This window comes from Sturnira hondurensis, unplaced genomic scaffold, assembly GCF_014824575.4.
Source record: "Sturnira hondurensis isolate 20B ecotype Veracruz unplaced genomic scaffold, ASM1482457v3 Scaffold0001918, whole genome shotgun sequence".
In the NCBI taxonomy this organism is placed as follows: domain Eukaryota; kingdom Metazoa; phylum Chordata; class Mammalia; order Chiroptera; family Phyllostomidae; genus Sturnira; species Sturnira hondurensis.
Genome location: NW_028074549.1, coordinates 1,370,183 through 1,391,877, shown reverse-complemented (window position 1 = coordinate 1,391,877; position 21,695 = coordinate 1,370,183). Strand labels below are relative to the sequence as shown.

The window sequence follows — 21,695 nt, the reverse complement described above, 5'->3', positions numbered from 1 at the left end:
TCTGTCCTTGGGAAATTTCACACAGGCTTTGGATATTACCTTGAAGATAGACAATACACATTTGTTGTTTTAGACCAGGGTAATGGAGTTTTAGCAAGAGCAAGCCATAACAATCTGTATGCATTTTCTAGGCCTGATTCCCACGGGGAAACTCAGTTTGAAGATCTGGCCCCTGCCCACCACTTCGCATCTGTAGGTATTCCATACAGAGCTGAGTCACATTTGCCAGGCCAAGACAAACCGGTCCCCTATGCCCATCATTGGCTAACCAGTCATCTTCCTGGGGCCAAGTAGGGTGAAGTAAAAGGTGACAAAGGCTGCGCCTTTACAAGGGAGATAAGCTTTATCTCCTTTATGACTTATGGTCCCAAGGTCTCTTTACTCAACCTTAGCCATGGGGGGTTAGAGCTTCTGAAACTAGGCAGAGTGATTCCCAACATAAAATAATGGCTTTCTTATTATGTAATGCCCTTTTTATCCCTGATAACTTTCCTTGTTCTGAAGTCTGCTCTGTCTGAAATTAATATAGCTACTCCTGCTTTCTTTTATATTTTTATTGATTGATTTTTAGAAAAAGAGGGAGAGAGAAACATCAGTTTATTGTTCCAGTTACTTGTGCATTTATTGGTTGGTTTTTAAATGTATTCTGACTGGGGATTGAATCCGCAACCTTGGCATATTGGGATGATACTCTAACCAACTGAGTTACCCCACCTGGGTCTTACTTCTACTTTCTTTTGTTTAGTGTTGCCATGGTATATTTTTCTCCATTTGTTTAATTTAAATTTTTATGTGGCTTTATATTTAACATGGGTTTCTTGTAGACATATATAGTTAACTCTTATATTTTGATCCACTGTAACAATCACTGCCTTTTGATTAGTGAACTTAGACCATTGATGTTCAAAATGATTATTGATATTATTGGATTAATAGGTACCAGTTTCATGGCTGTTTTCTCTATGTTGCTGTTCTTTGTTCTTATTTTTATTTGTCCTTTTGGGTTGTAATTGAGCACTTTAAATTATTTCATTTTTCCTCCTTAATGGACTCATTATGCTTCCTTTTTCACTTTTTTAAAGGAAAAATATTTTGTAATATATATTTACAGCTAATCTAAATCAACTTCTAAGTAGTCACTTTAAAGTTAGTGTATCTTATAATAACAAAATAATCCTAATTCCTCCCTCCCATCCCTTATATCATTGTTGTCATTTATTTCACTTATATATAAGCATACATAAGCATATAAACATGTTCATAAAATATACCCATAAGCATTTATACTTGAAAACATTGTTGCTTTTTTTACTTAGAATAAACTTTCATCTGTTAGATCAATCAAGAACAAGAGACATAGGGCATCCCATCAAGATGGCAGGATAGGTAGACACAGACTGCCTCTTCACACAACTGTATCAAAATTACAACTAAAATATAGAGCAATCATCACTCAGACCCATCAGAAATTGAATTGAATAGAACTCTGACAACTACAGAGTTAAAGAAACCACATACATCAGGACTGATAGGAGAATGCAGACATCAAACAGGCTGGTCCCTCACCCATGTGTGGTGGATAAAAATTTGGGAGGGATATCTCAAGAGTGAGGAGCCCCAGCCCCACACCAGGCCTCTCAGCTCATGTTTGAGTGGAAGGAAGATAATTTCCCACAACTTCTGGCTGCAAAAACCAGCAGAGATTGAGTTGGTGGGAGAAAATGCTGGGGCTCCAAACAGTTCCTTTTAAAGAACCCACACATGCATTCATCTACTCAAACTCACTCCCTCTGAGCTCCAGCACCAGGGTGGCAACTTGAAAAGCACCAGTGGCATACAGGGATGAACTAAAGTATATGGCATTAAGGCAAGCAGAGGACATTTTCCCTTTTCTAAACCCTCCCCCTACAGAGCAAGCAAGCTGGTGACGTATCTGAGACTCCATCAACCTGGCTAAAACTGGAGCTCTCCAGAGACTCCACCCCACCCAACTTATGAGCCCACCCAAATTGCTTTTCCACACGAACAGTTGGTCTTGCCTCATGCTTCACAACTTCCTAAATCCTATCAAACAAACAAAAGTTGGCCTCAGGGAAACCCAGGCACAGCACTGGTTCACAGCTGGCTTCACCTGGAAATCTTCAAGCCCAGCACAAGTAGCAGCCATTTCAGATTGCTTTATAGCCCAGTAAGGGGGGCCCCCAGGTTAAACAGGTTGGGGCTGACTTTGGCCTGCACCACGTGGTAAACTCCAGGGCCAGCGTACCCAGTGAACAGCTACAGATCACACCAGAGCAACACCACCCTGCCTCTGCACAGCTTGTCCTCTACAGAAGGTGGAAGTTGGTGGTAGGGGGTCACAGCCAATCCTTGCATCTGAATGGCCTGGGTAAATTTCTCCCATTGATCTTCACACAGTAAGCAAGACTCAACTACAAGAGGAGGATGTTTTCAGTCCACACAAAAGGTGCTCTTTGAGTACCCAGCTTGGGTGATAGGAAAGGCTGTGCACCTGGACCCTACAGGATACCTACTATATTAGGCCACACTACCAAGACACAGAGTCAAAGCAACTCTGCCTAATACATAAAAACAAATACAGGGAGGCTGCCAAAACAAGGAGACAAAGAAACATTGCCCAAATGAAAGAACATATCAAAACTCGAGAAAAAGAGCTAAACAAACTAGAGCTAAGCAATCTATCAGATGCAGAGTTCAAAGCACTAGTTATATGAATGCTCAAGGAACTGAGAGAGGACCTCAACAGCTTGAAAAAGATGAAGTCAGAAATGAAGGATACACTAACTGAAATAAAGAACAATTTACAGGGAAACAACAGTAGAGATGGGGAGACAAAATTCAAATCAATGATATGGAACATAAGGAACTAAATAACAACCAAAAGGGAAAAAATATCCAAAAAATATATCAGGATAGTATAAGCAGCCTCTGGGACAACTTCAAGAGGTCCAACATTCACATCATAGGGGTGCCAGAAGAAGAGAAAGAGCAAGAAATTGGAAATCTATTTGAAAAAAAAAAAGTGAAATAAAACTTCCCTAATTTGGTGAAGTAAATAGACATGAAAGTGCAGGAAGCACAGATAGTCAGAAACAAGATGGATGCAAAGAGGCCCACACCAAGACACATCATAATTAAAATGCCAAAGGTTAAAGATAAAGAGGATCTTAAAAGCAGTGAGAGAAAAGCAGTTAGTTACCTACAAGAGAGTTCCCACAAGAATGTCAGCTTATTTCTCAAATTTTACAGGCAAAAGGGATTGGCTTGAAATACGCAAAGGCATGAAAAGCAGGGATCTACAGCTAAGAATGCTCTACTCAGCAAAGATATTATTTAGAATTGGGCAGATAAAGAGCTTCCCAGATGAATAAAAGCTAAAGGAGTTTATCATTACCAATGTTCAAGAAACTTATTTAAGAAAAAGATCAAAACCATGAACAATAAAATGACAAAAAAGTACAAGTCTATCAACAATTAAACCTAAAAAACAAACTAAGTAAACAAGAACAGAGACAGAATATGGTTACAGACAGCCTTTTGTTGTTCAATGGGAGGAGGGTGTGGGGGAATGTATGAAGAGGTGAGGGAATTTAAGAAGTGCAAATGGATAGTTACAGAATAGCCATGTAAAGTAATATGAATTACCCATGGACATAAAAATGGAGGGGAGTCCTGGCTGGTGTAGCTCAATGTGGATTGAGCGTGGGCCTGTGAACCAGAGGATCACAGTTAAATTCGCAGTTAGGGCACACGCCTGGGATGCAGGCCAGTTCCATACACTGAAAAAAAAATGGAGGGGAGATTGCATGAGGGAGTGGCAGATGCTGGTTGGAAGGGGGTCTAAAGGGTGAAAATCAGGACAACTCTAATAGCATGCTCAATAAAATATAATTTGAAAAAGGAAAAAGAATAAGAGATAAGGATTTTATTTCACCTTCATTTATTCCCTCTTTGATGTTCTGCCTTACTTTATGCAGCTCCAAGTCACCTATACATATCATATCATATTCTAACTATAGAAAATCAAAGACTAAAAATCCAGCCATGGGTGTGGGGGAAGAAAGATATTTTACTCACAGAGGAACAAACAATTACATCTGACTTCCAGAAACCATAAGAGCAAAAGTGGAGTGAAACATAAAGTATTAAAAAGGAAAATACCACCAACCTAGAATTCTATACTATGTGAAATTATCCTTCAAAAGTGAAGAAAAGCCATGGCCAGGTTGCTTAGTTGGTCAGAGCATCATCCTGATATAACAAGATTTCAGGTTCAATCTCCAGTCAGGGCACATATAAGAAGCAAACAATGAATGTGTAAGTGGAACAACAAATCGATATTTCTCTCCCTCCCCCTCAAATCAATAAATTCTAAAAAATTTTCAAGACCAAAAGTGAAGGAAAAATAAAGACTCTCAGACAAGAAAAACAGGGACTTTATTGGCAACAGACCTACCTTGCAAAAAATGTTAACAGCAGTTCTTTAGAGAGAAGGAAAATATAACAGTATAGAATTTCCTCAGACAACTAAAAATTGACCAGCAGTTCCACTGCTGGCATTATAACCTAAGAATCCTGAAACTCCAATTCCAAAGAACCTATGTACCCCAGTGTTCATAGCAGGACAATTTGCAATAGCCAAGTTCTGGAAACAACCTGAGTGCCCATCAGTAAATGAATGGATCAAAAATCTATGATACATTTACACAATAGAATACTATGCAGCAGAAAGAAAGAAGGAGCTCCTAACCTTAATGACAGCATGGATGGATCTGGAGAGCATTATGCTAAGTGAAAGAATCCTGGTAATAAAAGACAAATACCATATAATCTCACCTAATGAGTGGAATCTAAAAGTGGAACCTAGTAAAAAAAACAAACGTGAGCAAAATATAACCAGGGACATTGAAATAAAGAACAAACTGACAGTAACCAGAGGGGAGGGAGGAGAGGAATGATGGGGAGAAATAGGGAAAGGACCATCAAGGAACACATATAAAGGACACATGGACAAAGCCAAAGGTGATAGGATCAAGGGTGAGAGGTAGGGAGTGATAGAGTGAGAGAGTGTGCTGGGGGGGAAATGAAGACAACTGTATGTGAAGAACAATAAAAAATTTTTTTTTCCAATTTTTTTATTTAATTATTTTTCAATTACAGTTTTCTGTCTGTTGCTCCCATCCCACCCCACCCTCGTACTCCCCCTCCCTCCCATTTCCACCGTTCTCAGTTGTTATACTGTTTTGCATAATGGTTGTACCAGTCTGCAGTCCCACCAACAGTGGACCAGAGTCCCCTTTTCCAAACACCCTCTCCAACATTTGTTGTTTATTGCTTTGTTTATGATAGCCTTTCTCACCGGTGTAAAGTGGTATCTTGTGGTTTTAATATGCATCTCTCTGATAGGAAGTGATATTGAGCATCTCTTCATGTGTCTCTGGATCCTCTGTATGTCTTCCTTGGAGAAGTGTCTCTTCAAGTCTTTTCCCCATTTTTTAATTGGGTTAGTTGTCTTCTTAGAGTGAAGTCGTGTGAGTTCTTTGTATATTTTGGAGATTAAACCTTTGTCTGAGGTATCATTGGCAAATATGTTTTCTCATACAGTTGGTTGTCTTTTCATTTTAGTGCTGTTTTCTTTAGCTGCGCAGAAGCTTTTTATTTTGATGAGACCCCATTTGTTTATTCTTTCCTTTATGTTCCTTGCTCTAGGGGACATATCAGTAAAAATGTTGCTGCATGAAAGATCTGTGATTTTCCTGCCAATATTCTCCTCTAGGACTTTAATGGTATCATGGCTTATATTTAAGTTTTTTATCCACCTTGAATTTGTTTTGGTGTATGTTGTAAGTTGGTGCTGAAGTTTCAATTTTTGCATGTAGCTGTCCAGTTCTCCCACCACCATTTGTTGAAGAGGCTATCTTTACCCTATTTTATGTTACTGCCCCCTTTGTCGAATATTAATTGACTGTAGAGAGTTGGGTTTATTTCTGGGTTCTCTGTTCTGTTCCATTGGTCTATGTGCCTGTTTTTATGCCAGTACCAGGCTGTTTTGATTACAGTGGCCTTGTAATACAGTTTGATATCAGGTGTTGTGATCCCTCCTACCTTGTTCTTCTTTCTTAACATTGCAGCTGCTATTCGGGGTCTTTTATAGTTCCATATAAATTTTTGAAGTGTTTGTTCTATGTCTGTGAAATATGCCATTGGTACTTTAATAGGTATTGCATTGAATCTGTAAATTGCTTTGGGTAGTATGGACATTTTGATGATGTTAATTCTTCCAATCCATGAACAGGGTATATGTCTCCATTTGTTTGTGTCTTCCTTGATTTCTTTCTTCAGTGTTGTGTAGTTTTCTGCATACAGGTCTTTTACTTCCTTGGTTAGGTTTATTCCCAGATATTTATGTTTTTCCTATATCAAATGGGATTTTTTTCTTAATTTCTGCTTCTGCTGTTTCATGGTTAGTATACATAAATGCCTTTGATTTCTGGATGTTGACTTTGTAACCCGCTGTTTTGCCAAATTCATTTATTAGTTCCAGCAGTTGTTTGGTAGAGTCTATAGGATTTTCCATGTACACTATCATGTCATCTGCAAACAATACCAGTTTTGTTTCCTCCTTTCCAATTTGAATGTCTTTTATTTCCTTTTCTTGCCTAATCGCTGACGCTACAACTTCCAATACTATATTAAATAGAAGTGGTGAAAGTGGACAGCCTTAGTGGAAAAGGCTATTAGTGGATCTTAGTGGAAAAGCTATTAGTTGTTGCTCATTGAGTATGATGTTGGCTGTAGGTCTTTCATATATGGCCTTTATTATATTGAGGAATGCTCCCTCTATTCCCACTTTGCTGAGTACCTTTATCATAAATGGGTGTTGTACCTTATGAAAAGCATTTTTTTGCATCTATTGATATGACCATGTGGTTTTTGTCTTTGCGTTTGTTTATGTGGTGTATTACATTTACTGATTTACGAATATTGAACCATCCCTGCATCTCTGGGATGAATCCCACTTGGTCGTGGTGTATGATCTTTTTAATGCATTGTTGGATGTGATTTGCCAATATTTTGTTGAGGATTTTAGCATCTATGTTCATCAGCAATATTGGCCTAAAGTTTTCTTTCCTTGTTGTGTCTCTATCTGATTTTGGAATTAGGATGATGCTGTCTTCATAAAAAGAGTTTGGGAGTTTCCCATCATTTTGGATTTTTTGGAATAGTCTGTGAAGAATAGGGGTTAGCTCTTCCTTAAATGCTTTGTAGAATTCTCCTGTGAAATCATCTGGTCCAGGGCTTTTGTGTGATGGGAGTTTTTTTATTACTGCTTCAATTTTATTTGCTGTTATGGGTCTGTTCAGGTTTTCTGCTTCTTCTTCATTGAGTTTTGGAAGATTATATTTTTCTAGAAATTTGTCCATTTCACCTAGGTTTTCAAATTTCTTGGCATACAGTTCTTCAGAGTAATTTCCTACAATCCCTTCTATTTCTGTGGTATCAGTTGTAATGTTTCCTCTTTCATTTCTGATTGTGTTTATTTGGGTCCTCTCTCTTCTTTTCTTAATGAGCCTACTTAAAGGCCTGTCTATTTTGTTTATCTTTTCAAGAAACCAACTCTTGGATTCATTGAACCTTAGAATTGTGCTTTTAGTCTCTATGTCATTTAATTCTGCTCTGATCTTGGTCATTTCCTTCCTTGTACTTGCTCTGGGCTGTCTTTGTTGTTGTTCTTTGAGTTCCTGCATGCATCAGGTTAGGTTGTTTGTTTGAAATGTTTCTATTTTCTTTAGGTAAGCCTATATTGCTATGAACTTCCCTCTCGGGACTGCCTTGGCCGTGTCCCATAAGTTTTCCATTGTTGTGAGTTCATTTTCATTTGTTTCCAGAAAGTTTTTGATTTCTTCCCTAATTTCAATCTTGACCCATTCATTGTTTAATAGCATACCATTCAATCTCCATGATTTTGAGTGTTTTGGGTTTTTTCCTTTGGGGTTGGTTTCTAATTTCAGTCCCTTGTGGTCAGAGAAAATGCTTGGTATGATTTCAATTTTCTTGAATTTGTTGAGGCTTGTTTTGTGTCCTATCATGTGGTCTATCTTTGAAAATGTTCCATGTGCATTTGAAAAGAATGTGTATTTAGCTTCTTTGGGATGAAGGGTTCTGTATATATCAGTGAAGTCCATTTCATCTAGGGTGTTATTTAGTGCAGCTATATCTTTGTTGGTATTTTGTTTGGAAGATTTGTCCATTTTTGACAGTGTGGTGTTAAAATCCCCTAGTATACTTGTGTTGCTGTCAATATCTTTCTTGAAGTCTTCTTGGATTTTTGTTATATATTTGGGTGCTCCTATGTTGGGTGCATATATATTTATAACGTTAATGTCGTCTTGGTGGATTCTTCCCATGAGTATTATGAAGTGACTTTCTGGGTCTCTCTTTATGGCCCCCTTTTTAAAGTCTATTTTGTCTGATATTAGCATTGCTACCCTGGCTTTTTTTCTTGACCATTTGCTTGGAAAATTTGTTTCTTGCCTTTCACTTTTAGTCTGTGATGGTCTTTTGTCCCGAGGTGGGTCTCCTTTAGTAAGCATATGTGTGGGTCATGCTTTCTTATCCATTCAGCTATTTTATGTCTTTTGATTAGACCATTTAATCCATTTACATTTAAGTTTATTATTGATAGGGACTTATTCATTGCCTTTTTGTACCACAGTTCCTCTCTGTCTCTCTCTTTTCCTTCCTTTCCTTAAAGCAGCCCTTTTAGTATTTCTTGTAGAGGTGGTTTGGTGGAGGCATATTCTTTTAGACTTCTTTTGTCTTGGAAGCTCTTTATTTGGCCTTCTATCTTGATTGAGAGCCTTGCTGGGTAAAGTAGCCTTGGTTGTAGGCCTCTGGTTCTCAGTACTATTTCTTGCCATTCTCTTCTTGGTTGGAGTGTTTCCATTGAGAAGTCAGTAGCTAACCTTATTGGGGTTCCCTTGTATGTTACTTCCTTTTTCTCCCTTGCTGCCTTTAAGATTCTCTCTTTGTCTTGGAGTTTTGCCATTTTAATGATGATGTGTCTTGAAGTGGGCCTCTTTGGGTTCCTCTTGAATGGGACTCTCTGTGATTCCTGGATTCTTGTCACTTTTTCTCTCATCAAATTAGAAAAATTTTCCATCATTACTTTTTCAAATAGGTTTTGTATCCCTTTTTCTTCGTCTTCTCCTTCTGGTATTCGTATTATTCGGATATTATTATGTTTCATATTATTTTGCATTTCTCTTAGTCCCTCTTCATTCTTTTTGAGCCTCTTTTCCCTTCCTTGCTCTTTCTGGGAGATTCTTTCTTCTGTGTCCTCCAACTCGCTGATCCGATATTCCGCCTCATGGATCCTGCTTTTCATTCCTTCTACTGTGTTCTTCAGTTCTGAAATTGTATTCTTCATTTCCTCTTGTCCTTTGCTAATAGTTTCTATTTCTTTTTTCATGTTGATATACTTTGCGGAGAGCTCATTGTAGCTCCCCTCCAGTTTCTGGTAGCTCTTTGTGAGCTCTTTGAATTTCCTGATAACCAGTGCTTTGAATTCAATATCTGATAGCTGACTTGCCTCTCTTTCATCTGACATTATTTCTGAGACTTCCACCTTTTCTTTCATTTGGGCATTGTTTCTTTGTCTTCCCATTGCTTATGAGACTCTTCTTGTTAGCTTCAGCTTCTTAAACTGATCTGTTCTGACTCTGTAGGTTTATGGTGTGAGCTTCTGTGGTAGAATACCTGTGAAATTCAGTGGTGCAGTCTCCTGCATTTATCTTGATGTTCTCCGCTTCCACCTACTCCTTTCATTGTGTGTGTGTGATCAGCTGGAGGGGGAGGCAAAATGGTTTATGACAGCAGGAGAGTACTTTATGATATTTACAGTCACAGCCGGTAGAGAAGAGATAGAAGATCTTTAGGCTCTATATAGTGTTAACTGTAATCTTCAACCCAATTTGCCACTTTTAAGAAAGGATAGACCAAAGATAAATCTCTGGTTGGGGAGGGAAGGCTTGTGAGTTGTATCTAGAAAGCAGTGAGATTCCGAGTGGTGAGATTTTGAGGTAAGGTGAGGATAAAGAATAGTGAATAGACGTAGTGTGTGAGCAACTAGAGTTAATCACTACAGTAATAGAATTCAGGAACCTGTAAAGTGGGCTAAGACCCGAGAGATGTGTTGTGAAGTATTTACAGTGGTACAGAAAGCAACAAACAAACAAGCAAACACACAAAAAAAGGGCAAGAGAAGTGAGGAAAAGCAATAAGTTTGGGGTGAAAGGAAGAAGGACTAAAACAGGAAAAAAGAAAGGAGAGGAACAGAGTACTGAAAGATACAGCAACAGTAAAATTTAAAAAATATATACGATTACTGAAAAAAGTTTTTAAAAAAAGTTAAAAAAAAAAAAGAAAAAAGCTCTTTCCTTGTTGGTTTCAAACTGTCCAATCTGGTTTTTCTGGTTTTGGCAGGACCCCTCTGTGGGCTGGGTTGTAGGCCCAGGTGCACACCTGCCCGCCAGCCAGGCTACCAGACTGGGGTCTGGGCCCCGCCCACCTGACAGGCTGCCTGGGTCCCACAGGATCTGGTACTGGTCCTTCCAAGTCCTGTGGCTGGGTGAGAAGCAAGTCAAGCTGCCTTCACAGGAGTACACCTCAGTCCACTTTCCAGTAAAAACTTCTCCAGAAAGCGTGCCTCTCAGCCCAGCCCAATCCCCAACCTGACTGGTTAGAACAGTGCTCCTCTCAAATTTCCTGAGCTGGCAGGCTGTTGGGCTGGCGCTCACAGAGATCACAACTGAACACGGCCCCCTCTCCTTGCCACCCTCCCTGTACACCTAGGCAGACAGGTCTCTGCCACCTAGTCCCGCCTAGATGGTGAGGGAGGGAGCCAGCTCTTCCAAGGACCCTGCAGCCGGCCCAACGTTCCACTTGGTGCTGGGCTCCCTATGAGTCCTCCGTGGCACTGGCCACAGACGGAAGCCTCTACACTCCTAACACAGCGGCAGCGGTGGCTCCAAGGCGTTTTTGGCTGGCCGAGGGCAGCAGGCCCTGCTATTGCCACTTTTGTCTTTACTCATAAGGTGCTGGGCTCCCGATGAGTCCTCTGTGGCAGACGCCCCGACGCTGGCCATAGAGAGAAGCCTCTGGGCCCTGGCAGCTGCAGCAGTAGCAGCTCCTAGGTCTTTACCCGCCGGCCAATGACTGCTGGTCCTGCCGCTGCTGCTTTTGACTTTACTCTGGGGTGCTTGGCTCCTGAGGGCAGCCGGCCCTGCTGCTGCCGCTTTTGTCTTTACTCACAGGTGCCGGGTCCCAATGAGTCCTCTGTGGCAGATGCCCCTGTCGCTGGGCGCAGGCAGAATCCTCTGGGCCCTGACCGCTGCGGCAGCTGAGGCTCCAAGGTCTTTATGCACTGGCCAATGGCTGCCACAGGCCTGGCCGCCTCCGTCCTTACTCGTGTCCCTGAGACCCCAACGACCTCTACCTGTCTGGTTTGTCTCTCTCTCTGGTCTCTTATTTTCATAAATGGTGGGGAATTGTTGGTTGGGGAATTGATTGTGCTGTTCTTCAGTAAATCTGCCAGGATTTTCTCCCAGGTGTACAAGAACTGGAGTGGCTCCATCCTACTCCACCGCCATTTTCCTCTCTCTCCAAAAGTTTTTTAAAGATGAAAAAAAGTGATATGCTTAGGTGTAGTTTTTTTGCACTTATCCTACTTGCTGTTCACCAGGCTTCCTAGATCTGTGGTTTGGCGTCTAATATTAGTGGGTAAATTCTCAGTTGTTTCAAATATTTCTTCTGTTTCTTTGTCCATCCTGGTATTCTCATTATGCATGTTACATCTTATGCAGTTGTCCACAGAATATCTACAGTCACTGGATATTCTGCTGTTTTCTGTAGACTCTGTTCTCTTTGCTTTTCTCTTTTCAAGGATTCTATTGATATATCTCCCAGCTCAGAGATTCTTTCCTTAGCTGTGTGCAATTTACTACTAAGCCCATAAAAGGCACTCTTCATTTTTATTACAATGGGGTATTTTTTCATCTTTAGCATTTCTTTTTAGTTCTTTAGACTTCCATCTCTCTGCTTACATTGTCTATCTCTTCTTGCATGCTGTCTACTTAATCCATCAGAACCCTTAACATTTTAATCGTAGTTGTTTTAAACTCCCAGTGTGATAATCCCATCTTCCCTACCATATGTCGTTCTGATGCTTCCTGTTTCTTCAAATTGTGTTTTTTGCCTTTTGCTATGCCTTGTAATTTTCTCTTGATAGCCAGGTATGATGTACCAGGTAAAAGGAACAGCTATAAATAGGTCTTTAATAATATGTTCATGAAATGTAAGAGGAGAGTAAACATTCTATAATCCTTTGATTAGGTATCAGTTTTGTATGGAGCCTATGCCTCTGGATGGTGAGTTTCACACGAGTTTCTCAGTTTTTTTCCCCTTTTTTAGATGGGACAAGGTGGCTAGAATGGGCTAGAGCTGGGTATTTCCCTTCAGCCTGGTAAGTTAGGCTCTGGTCAACTAGTTTATCCCTGAGGGCAGGCTTTGTTGAGAAAAACAGTTCTCTGGCATATTTCAAAATGGTTCCCTTTTCTCATTTGCCAGAAGCATGAGGTAATTTTTCTCCAGTACTCACTGTGAAAGCCTGGTCAAAGTCCTGAAGGTAAATCTTACCACACTGCGGGTACACCCACAACTGATTTGCACTGTGTCTCCAACAGTTCACCAATTACAGCTCGGGTTTTCCTACCTCCATTCTGGTTCTTGTGGTTTCCCCTCATGAGCCTCTGCTTCTGTAAGCCACAGCTCCCTGCACTTTCTGTCTGTCTCTCCAATCTTGGGGGCAGGGGTTTGTCCTAGGTCTTCCCCTCTCTTTGGTATCTAAGAAAATTGTGATTTTTTCAATCTGTTTTGTTTTTTACTTGATCTTAGATTGCTTTGCAACTTCTAAACTCATTGCATGTGGAAACAGAGACAAGGAGTCTAGTGATTTTAAGTTTTAGAAGAAAATGTTGAATATCTTTCTGTCCTGGGGTAGAAATGATACCTTATACCAGATGAAAATAATGTTGACCACAAAAGAAAAGATTAAGAAATTAGAATACATTACAGTTAAGGACTTGTCATTCCCAAAATACATTAAAAAGTGAAAAGACCAGCCATCCACTGGAAAAATACACTTTCCACAGGTATCAATGAATTGTTTTCCATAACATATAAAGAACTACAAATTGATAAGGAAGAAAATTTAATAGAGGATGGATAAGTACAGGTATTTCACAACAGAAGAAACACATATGTCTAATAAACAAGAAAAATGCTTAAAATCATAAGTAAGGGAAATGCAAATTAAGATCATGAGGTCATGTTGAAGCAATATTTTATACCCATTAGAGTTGCAAAACTAAAGTTTGCCAGTACCAAGTGCTGGTCAGGATGTAGATGATTAATAATTTTTTTCAAAAAGTCCAACAATGTTTATGAAGTATCATTGAAAAGAATAATGTACAGAAGTGCCAGTTCTCATTTTAAAGTTAAATTGACAACACTTTCCAGAATGTTCCTAGTACCTCACCATTCTTATCACTACTAGGAAACAAAACCACGTTCCGGATCCCAAATAATTAATGAATTTTGATGGAAAACATTGTTCTTATGATTCTAGTTATTTTTTCTGAATTTTACACTTGCACCTTTTCAATAATGAGGGTTTTTAAAAAATGATTAATATTTGTGAGAACTAGACTTACTTTCTTCATATTAAAACATATACACATACACCCTACTAAATACAGAGAAAGTATACATTTGTTCATTAAAATTTACCTGCTTTATATAAATTTTTCTCTTCACACATCAGCATGGAAAGCCAATGTTTAATACATGCAAAAGCTGTACAAAATGAAAAGACCTGTTTTTCACCTAGGGAAATCTTAAGGCAAAAGCAAAAGCCTTGTACTACAAAAGAAAAACAAAGCAGAGCCTGAGGACTGTGCAGAGCAGAGATGAATAAATACCACAAGGATGAAGACAATTTTTGTGCAAACATATGTAAGAAGTTTTAAAAGGAGCATTAAACATCCATTTTCCTACAGAAATTATTGTCAGATAGCTTGACTCCTGAAACAAGTTGTTTAGATTTTAATTAACAGTTCTTAATTCTCTCCTATGCTAACCAATGGTATCAGAGCCTTGTTTGGGGGCTCTTCTTTTTCTTCTTCATCACACAGACCTTTCATCAGAGGTCTGAGCACCAATTCCTGTAGAAGATAATATCGGTATGTTTGGTGCTTCTTGTGGGAAAGCTGTTATATCCCTTTGACCCTGACCCTGACCCTGGGACTAACTCCAAAATCTGGCAGTTGCTTCATGTTTTGGGGTCGTGCTAAAACAGATTTCTTTTAGGCTACAAATTTTGCAGATTGGTCCCATTAAACAATGACCTAAAGGCAAGAGTTCTACAAATAGCATGAATCAAACTCGGAAATTTCAACAGAACACAGTTTACATTTATCTCTAAATCAGTGATTAAGAAACAATTCATAGGTTTCCACTTGGTTTCAAAGCTGGTTTAAAGTTTGAATAATTTAACTGTGTAGGCATTACATATTTTGTTTAAGTATTAAACATTATTTTTTTAAATATCCAGACAGAAATAGAGAAAGCAAGAACAAAAGGCAACAGAAAAAACAGTCCAATAAGCAGGCTTGTGAATTCTATGCCATCTCTAACAAGGGGAGAAATTTCAGCATGTGTTCCAAAAATGTCTGGGAGCTATATGGGGCCTAAATCATTTTTTTACACACCTACAAAGAGTTAAGAAACCCAGAAAACAAAAAGAACTAGGGTAGTTTCCTGTTTTGTGAGGAAGAGGCCAATATTACATTGTTACACTCATTTAATAAAAATAAGTTAGAGTGAATATTCTGTAACATCAAGGGAATTGTCATTTCACTTAGCACTACTGAGTCCTTGCCACACATAAGACTTCTGCTTGAGAAGTAAAAAAAAAAAAAAAAAAATTCAATTTAAGTTATCCCCAAAGGATACCTTGAGCTGGTTTAAGTCTGTAAGAGGAAGACTTCCTGGTAGCAGGAAGCACCAAATTGACTATTTTAGTAAATCTCAACATCATTTGCTCATATGTTCTCAGTTAATTATTCATCATTGTTTTCTAAATTAACCTTAAAAACTCAACTTGCTAATACAGGTACATTTTTTAAAATTACTGGTTATCAATGCCGTACATAGCTGACACAGCAGTTCCTTGGCATTACCTAAGAAATGCTTCTCCCATAGCCAATTTTACATATGGCTTACCTCAAAAATCTTTTGAATTATCATTCAAATTTAATTAAGTTGTAAATACTACTGAATAGGTCAGCTTAGCAGTTATGCAAGGGAATCCAAGGAACAACAGTAGCACAAAGCAAAAAAGCCTGAGGGGAAAACTTTTCTTTGTATTTTCAGAGGCAGAGAGGTGAGCCACAATCAATTAATCAATTAAAAGCCATGTTGAATTGACATCTAATGTTGAATTGACATATAATGTTCAAGTTTCAGGGCCTTTATTAACTTTTTTAGCAATAGACTTAAGCTGCTGCTTTCTTCCCTCCTCCCTGATCATAAACAGTCACCACTGTAAACAGAGCTCACATCTACAGATGAAGTTGTGATTCAATGTCAGGATACAGTTTTAGTAGCACTTTCCTTCTTAGTGCATTGTTTTCAACTCAAGTGTCTGAGTATTCTCCAACTATTTGTATGGTTTGCACTGTGACATGATTTAAGCCACACTTAAACATATACTTACTGTACATGTCTTTAGAGACTGTAATCTCACAATAATAATCCCTCCAGAAAGCAGCTTTCCCTTGAGGCAAACTTCCTTGGCAAAAGTTGAATTTAAGACATGGCTACCCAAAATGTGGGTCCCACCCCAAATCACAGGCAGAGATATTCTTACACCCGTTTCATAAAACTTTCAAGTTCCTATATTACATAAATAGGCTCACCATTGAACACATGACCCTTCTAAAATTTGACAACTTTAGTATAGAAACAGGTTTCTAGAATTCCAGCTCTTTTTCTGTGCAAGCAGCTGTCTCCAAACTATTGTAAATAGGCATCCCTGCTTGCCACAGTTCCAAAAACTTTAGTTCTAGAGAAGGAAGTGCCAGTCAAGGCAGGCTTGGTTTGGCTCTCTCCTGTGTAGTTCTTAGCATTAGATGAAGGAATTCAAGGAAAGGTTTCCAGAGCACAAAGTCCATGGAAGGACAGCTCATAGATTTGATCAATTTCTATGTAGACTTCATCAAATTCCTTCTTCAAACCTGTTTTCATGGTATCAGAAAGGACAAGACAGGAAATGGTTAGTATTTCTGTCACCTTCAACTTCTTCATCAATTACCCTGTCCTCAATTTCCTCAAGCTTCCTGACCACTTCACACTGTGGTTCTCCAGTCTTTGGTACCCACACAGAGCCATGCATCAGTTAGCCTTTTCGTTTTTATCTGACAGTCACCTCCTCCTCTAGCCTGTGTTTCGTTTTACAGGGAACTGAACCATCTGCATACAGTGCTCCTGCCAGGAATGCTCAGGAAAACTCAGATCAGCCCTGTGGGGAAGGCCTAGCTCAAGAAAGCTGGAGGTGGCTGCAGGGAGGCCACTGACGGCCAGCGGAGATTGGCCATGGCCCGGGAAATGAGGAGTCTAGCTTGCAGCTCTGGGCACCTGTGGCCCCAGTCCTAGCAGCTTGGAATTTTAATGTATTGCTGGTTGGACTGAAAATGTATACAACCACCTTAGAGAACAATTTGACATTATCTTTGTGAAGATGAACATCGTGTACTCTATGACTCAGCATATTGTGTAAAAGACAAAGAGCAACGTTGTTCTTAAAGACAAAAACTGGAATTAACACAAATGTTTATCTCTAGAGATTAGATAAAAACATGGTATACTTCTCTAGTGGAATATTATACGGCAGTGAAAAAATGAACTACATCTATTTTTAAGCATGGTTATATCTTAGAAATGTAATATTGAATGAAAAAAATAAAGTTGCAGAAGACTAAATTCATTATGACGCAATTTCTATATAAAGTTCAAAAGGAAGCCAAATAATATGTTTATATGTGGTAAAATTATTTTTAAGAAGCAGTGGGATGATAAACACAGGATCCCAGATAGCAGTTACTTCTAAAAGGGGGTAAAGAGGGGTGGAATAAGATCACACACAAGAAACACACTTGCTCTAATTTTTAGGGTGGGTAATAGATTCTTTTATTTTTTTAAAGATTTTATTTATCTTTAGAGGGGAAGGGAAGGAGAGAGGGAGAGAAATATTAATGTATGGTTGCCTCTCGTGCATCCCCTGCTGGGAACTGGCCTGCAACCCAGGCATATGCCCTGACTGGGAATCGAACCCCGATCCTTTGGTTTGCAGCCCCACGCTCAATCCACTGAGCTACACCAGCCAGGGCAGATAATAGGTTCTTGATAACTCATTTTATTATTAGACTTTAAGACTTCTATCAGTATTACATACATTTTTTTATGTTTCAAGTATTACGTAATAAGAGAGGGAATAGGCTTTCTAGATCTGCCTCATGAAGGCAAGACTATACCTGATTCAGGTATCCTTATGACTAGGAAGACAGGGCAGAGGAAAATATACGGGCTTGGAGTGCAGGCAGAGACCCAAAAAGTTGAGAAGCAGAGGGGTGGAAGAAACTTTTGGACATGATGGATATGTAATCATCTTGACTTCTGTGATGGTTGCTCATATGTATACTAATTTCAAATCTCATCAAATTGTACACTTTAAACAAACACAATTATTGAACCAATTAAGGTATTAAAATCAAAATACAGAAAGAGGTTGAAGCCAAGCTCTTCTCCCATCTGAACAATGAGGTAAGGCTGTCTTCCTTACAGTGGAGGAGTATGGAATGTGAGAGAACATTCCTTCATACCCTCCCAGCCCTATAGGCAGTTCCTTCCTCTCCCTGAAGGATAAGGAGATACATTTTGTTTCTTCCCCCACAAATATTTTAAGTATATTTTACTGGTCGTGCTATTATAGCTGTCCCAATTTTTTTCCTCCCCTGTATCCCCCTACTTGCTGCACTATCCCCCTCACCCTCCAGTATCCTCCCACCCCACCCCAGTTAAATGTCCATGAGTTGTGCATATAAGTTCTCTGGCTTCTCCATTTCCTACACTGTTCTTAACCTCCCCCTGACTAGTTTGTTCCTACCTATTCTGCTTCTTATTCCCTGTACCGTTTCCCCCAATTGTCCCTCTCTCAGTCCCCACTGATAACCTTCCATGTAATCTCCATTTTTGTGATTCTGTTCCTGTTCTAGTTGTTTGCTTAGTTTTAGTTTTTGCTTTTTAGGTTCAGTTGTTGATAGTTGTGAGTTTGTTGTTATTTTATTGATATATTTTTTAGATAAGTCCTTTTGACATTTCATATAATAGGGCTTGGTGATGATGAACTCCTTTAACATGACCTTGTGTGGGAAGCACTTTATCTGCCCTTCCATTCTAGATGATAGCTTTGCTGGATAGAGTAATCTTGGATGGTTCCTTGCCCTTCATGACTTTGAATACTTCTTTCCAGCCCCTTCTTGCCTGCAAGGTTTATTTTGAGAAATCAGCTGAGTCTCATGGAAACTCCTTTGTAGGTAACTGTCTCTTTTTCTCTTGCTGTTTTTAAGATTCTCTCCTTGTCTTTAATTTTAGGTAATGTAATAATGATGTGCCTTGATGTGCTCCTCCTTGGGTCAAATTTCTTTGGGACTCTGAGCTTCCTGGACTTCCTGGAAGTCTATTTCCTTTGCCAGATTGGGGGAGTTTTCCTTCATTATTTGTTCAAATAAGCTTTCAGTTTTTTGGTCTTCCTCTTCTTCTGGCACATCTGTGATTCAGATGTTGGAAAGTTTAAAGATGTCCTGGAGGTTCCTAAACTTCCTCATTTTTTGCATTCTTGTTTCTTCATTCTGTTCCAATCAGATGCTTATTTTTTTCCTTTTATTCCAAATCGTTGATATGAGTCCCAGTTTCCTTCCCTTTACTGTTGGTTCCCTGTATATTTTTCTTTATTTAACTTTGGGTAAGCTTTATTTTTTTGTTCATTTTAAAACTGAGCTCAACCAATCCTGTTAGCATCCTGATTACCAGTGCTTTGAACTCTGCATAAGATAGGTTGTCTATCTCCTTGTTGCTTAGCTCTTTTGGAGTTTTTATCTGTTCTTTCATTTGGATCATATTTTTTTGTCTTGGCACCTGTTACATGTAAGGGGCAGAGCCTTGGGTATTTACCAGGGCCAGGAAACTCTCCTTCTGTGTTGCGGTGCTTTTATGTGGTTGAATGTTTCTTCAACTTCTTGGTTATTGGACTTCTATGCAAATGTTTTTCTGGCAGTTCTGGCTGTTTTTTTTTAAATCTGGTTGTTTTCCTTCTTTTGGTTGTGCAAGGGAGTGAATCGTTTCTGCCTATGCTTCCATCTTGTCCCCCTCCTTATCAGTGACCACCCCCCAAAATATTTGATGAATTGCTAGCCTCATACTGTTGAGTGAACCTGTTTTTTTAAAGATCAGATACTGTATGACCTGAGTGAGTTACCTAGATCTGTTTCTCAAGAGTTGAGAATTTTAAGAGAAAACAAATGAATATTTATTTTTAACTTAAGCATCATTTTTTTTTATCTTGCAATCTGTATGACTTTAACAAAAACCCACATATTTGAAGTGACATTTTTCTGACATTGTTATCCTTGAACACTAGATGGTATGATGAGACCCATCTCTCTGAATGAAGAGCTGCACCAAAACAAGAAGCTTTGTCTTGGAAACCACTAAGAAGTCCCATCTAAATTGGAGTGAAGACTTCAAGAATTTTTATTACACTTTTAAAAGTCAGTCTTGTTAACTCAGAAAAATAAGAATGGGTTTTATAAATAGTTGAAATTTTAAGAAAGCTAATTTATTACTAGTATATGAATGATGTTAATGAAAATATTTTTATTTGAGATATATTTGTTTTTCAGAATATAAAACTATGCTCTTTTATTATACTAAATGGGGTAGTGGTGATTTAATGAGACCAATTTAATTGCCCAGAGGGATTGATTTCTCCCTCTGGTTGTTTTATGTTAGCCAGTTCATTGGAGGTCACATCTCAGCAAAGAAATGCATATCTTTTAAGAAATATTAATTCCTTTGGATTATGACCAGGACAGTTAGTAAACTGCTCTAGGAATGTAAACAACAACCTTGCCATTTTTAAGAGTCAATGTATACATCACCAAAAGTTCACAGTTATACCCAAAGCTTCCTAAAACCAGAATTGATTTAAGGTTGAGTCATAAAGATGAAGTTGGTGGAACTCGTCTGCATTATTAAATGTATATTTCTTAAAAGGTTATTTTTCTTAAGTCTTTCAATATGTATAGATCATAGTTATTTGTTTGACTGCAGTGTTATATCACTGACTTAGGATAGAAATAGGAAAATATTTTCCTGAGACAGTATTAATATTTCATAGCACTGACTCCTGAAATCACTAACGATGAATCTTAAATTTGGTTTTGATCTTAACAGATGAGAAATATTTAGTCTGTAATACTGAAGCTAACTTTTTAGAATTTTGTACATAATGCTGGCCATTTTTTTCTCTGTATAATTAACATAAAGTGTGTCATGGCTTTGAATGCAAGGCCTTTTAAAAACATTTGCAAACCCTAAGCATACTGTAAATAAACATTATGGTAGCTCAGTTACAGTCCAAACTGCTCCTTAGGGTTTTTTTCCTGAGAAACTTGCAGAAAATTAGTCCAAAGATAAAGATTTCTGTTTTGCACTTTCCTGTGGTTAGAGAAGCAGTTGCAATGGTCAGTGGCCCTCAAGCCTGTGGCAGGCCATCCTGAAAAATGACTTGACTGGCTACAGAGAGGTAATCAGTTTTGCTTCTATATTGTCCCTTCCTTTCCATGACATCATGTGGCTTCACAAGGTCTCTCAGAATTCTGCAGGACAATAGTAATATTGACCAGATGCCCTGCTTATACAGCAGGCTGGTTAGGTCCACTGGGAGTTCAAATTCATAGCAGGCAGTGAAGAACTGTCATAAACATTTTAACACAAGATGTAGAGTTTGGAATAAAGAGGGAAGGGAGGAGAAGTACCCTTAGAGATTAATCATTGGTTACAGTAAGCTCTTCTTTAATATTTACTCATGTATATGAAAACACTGAGATTTGCTTACATTCCCCCAATTGTATTTATACATTAATTATGCATACCTAATTTTTTCTTAGATTTATTGTTTTTTACTAATACATGAAGCCCATTGAAAAATTGTTAAAGATCTTATTTATTTATTTATTTTTAGAAAGAGGGGATGGAAGGGAGAAAGAGAGGGAGAGAAACATTGATGCAAGAGAGAAATATAGATTGGTTGCCTCTTGTATGCCCCCAACTGGGGACCTGGCCCACAACCCAGGCAGGTCCCCTAGCTGGGAATCGAAAAACTGACCCTTCGGTTCACAGGCCAGTACTCAATCCACTGAGCCACTCCAACCAGAACAAGTCCATCAAATATTTTATTAATCAGTAAGTATTTTGTAGGACTCCAAATCTTGGAA

At 38.7% G+C, this 21,695-nt stretch overlaps 1 protein-coding gene across 2 annotated transcripts in view; it reads left to right on the top strand.

The window, feature by feature from the left end:
- The window catches only part of CDADC1 (cytidine and dCMP deaminase domain containing 1), a 121,946-nt gene extending 100,594 nt beyond the window's left edge, over nucleotides 1-21,352 (top strand). For both annotated transcript variants that reach the window (XM_037037891.1, XM_037037900.1), the window contains one exon: nucleotides 19,838-21,352. In XM_037037891.1, coding sequence (XP_036893786.1) covers nucleotides 19,838-19,911 — 74 coding nt within the window. In that variant the 3' untranslated portion in view covers nucleotides 19,912-21,352. The remainder of the gene's footprint in view (nucleotides 1-19,837) is intronic.
- The last annotated feature ends 343 nt before the right edge of the window (nucleotides 21,353-21,695 follow it).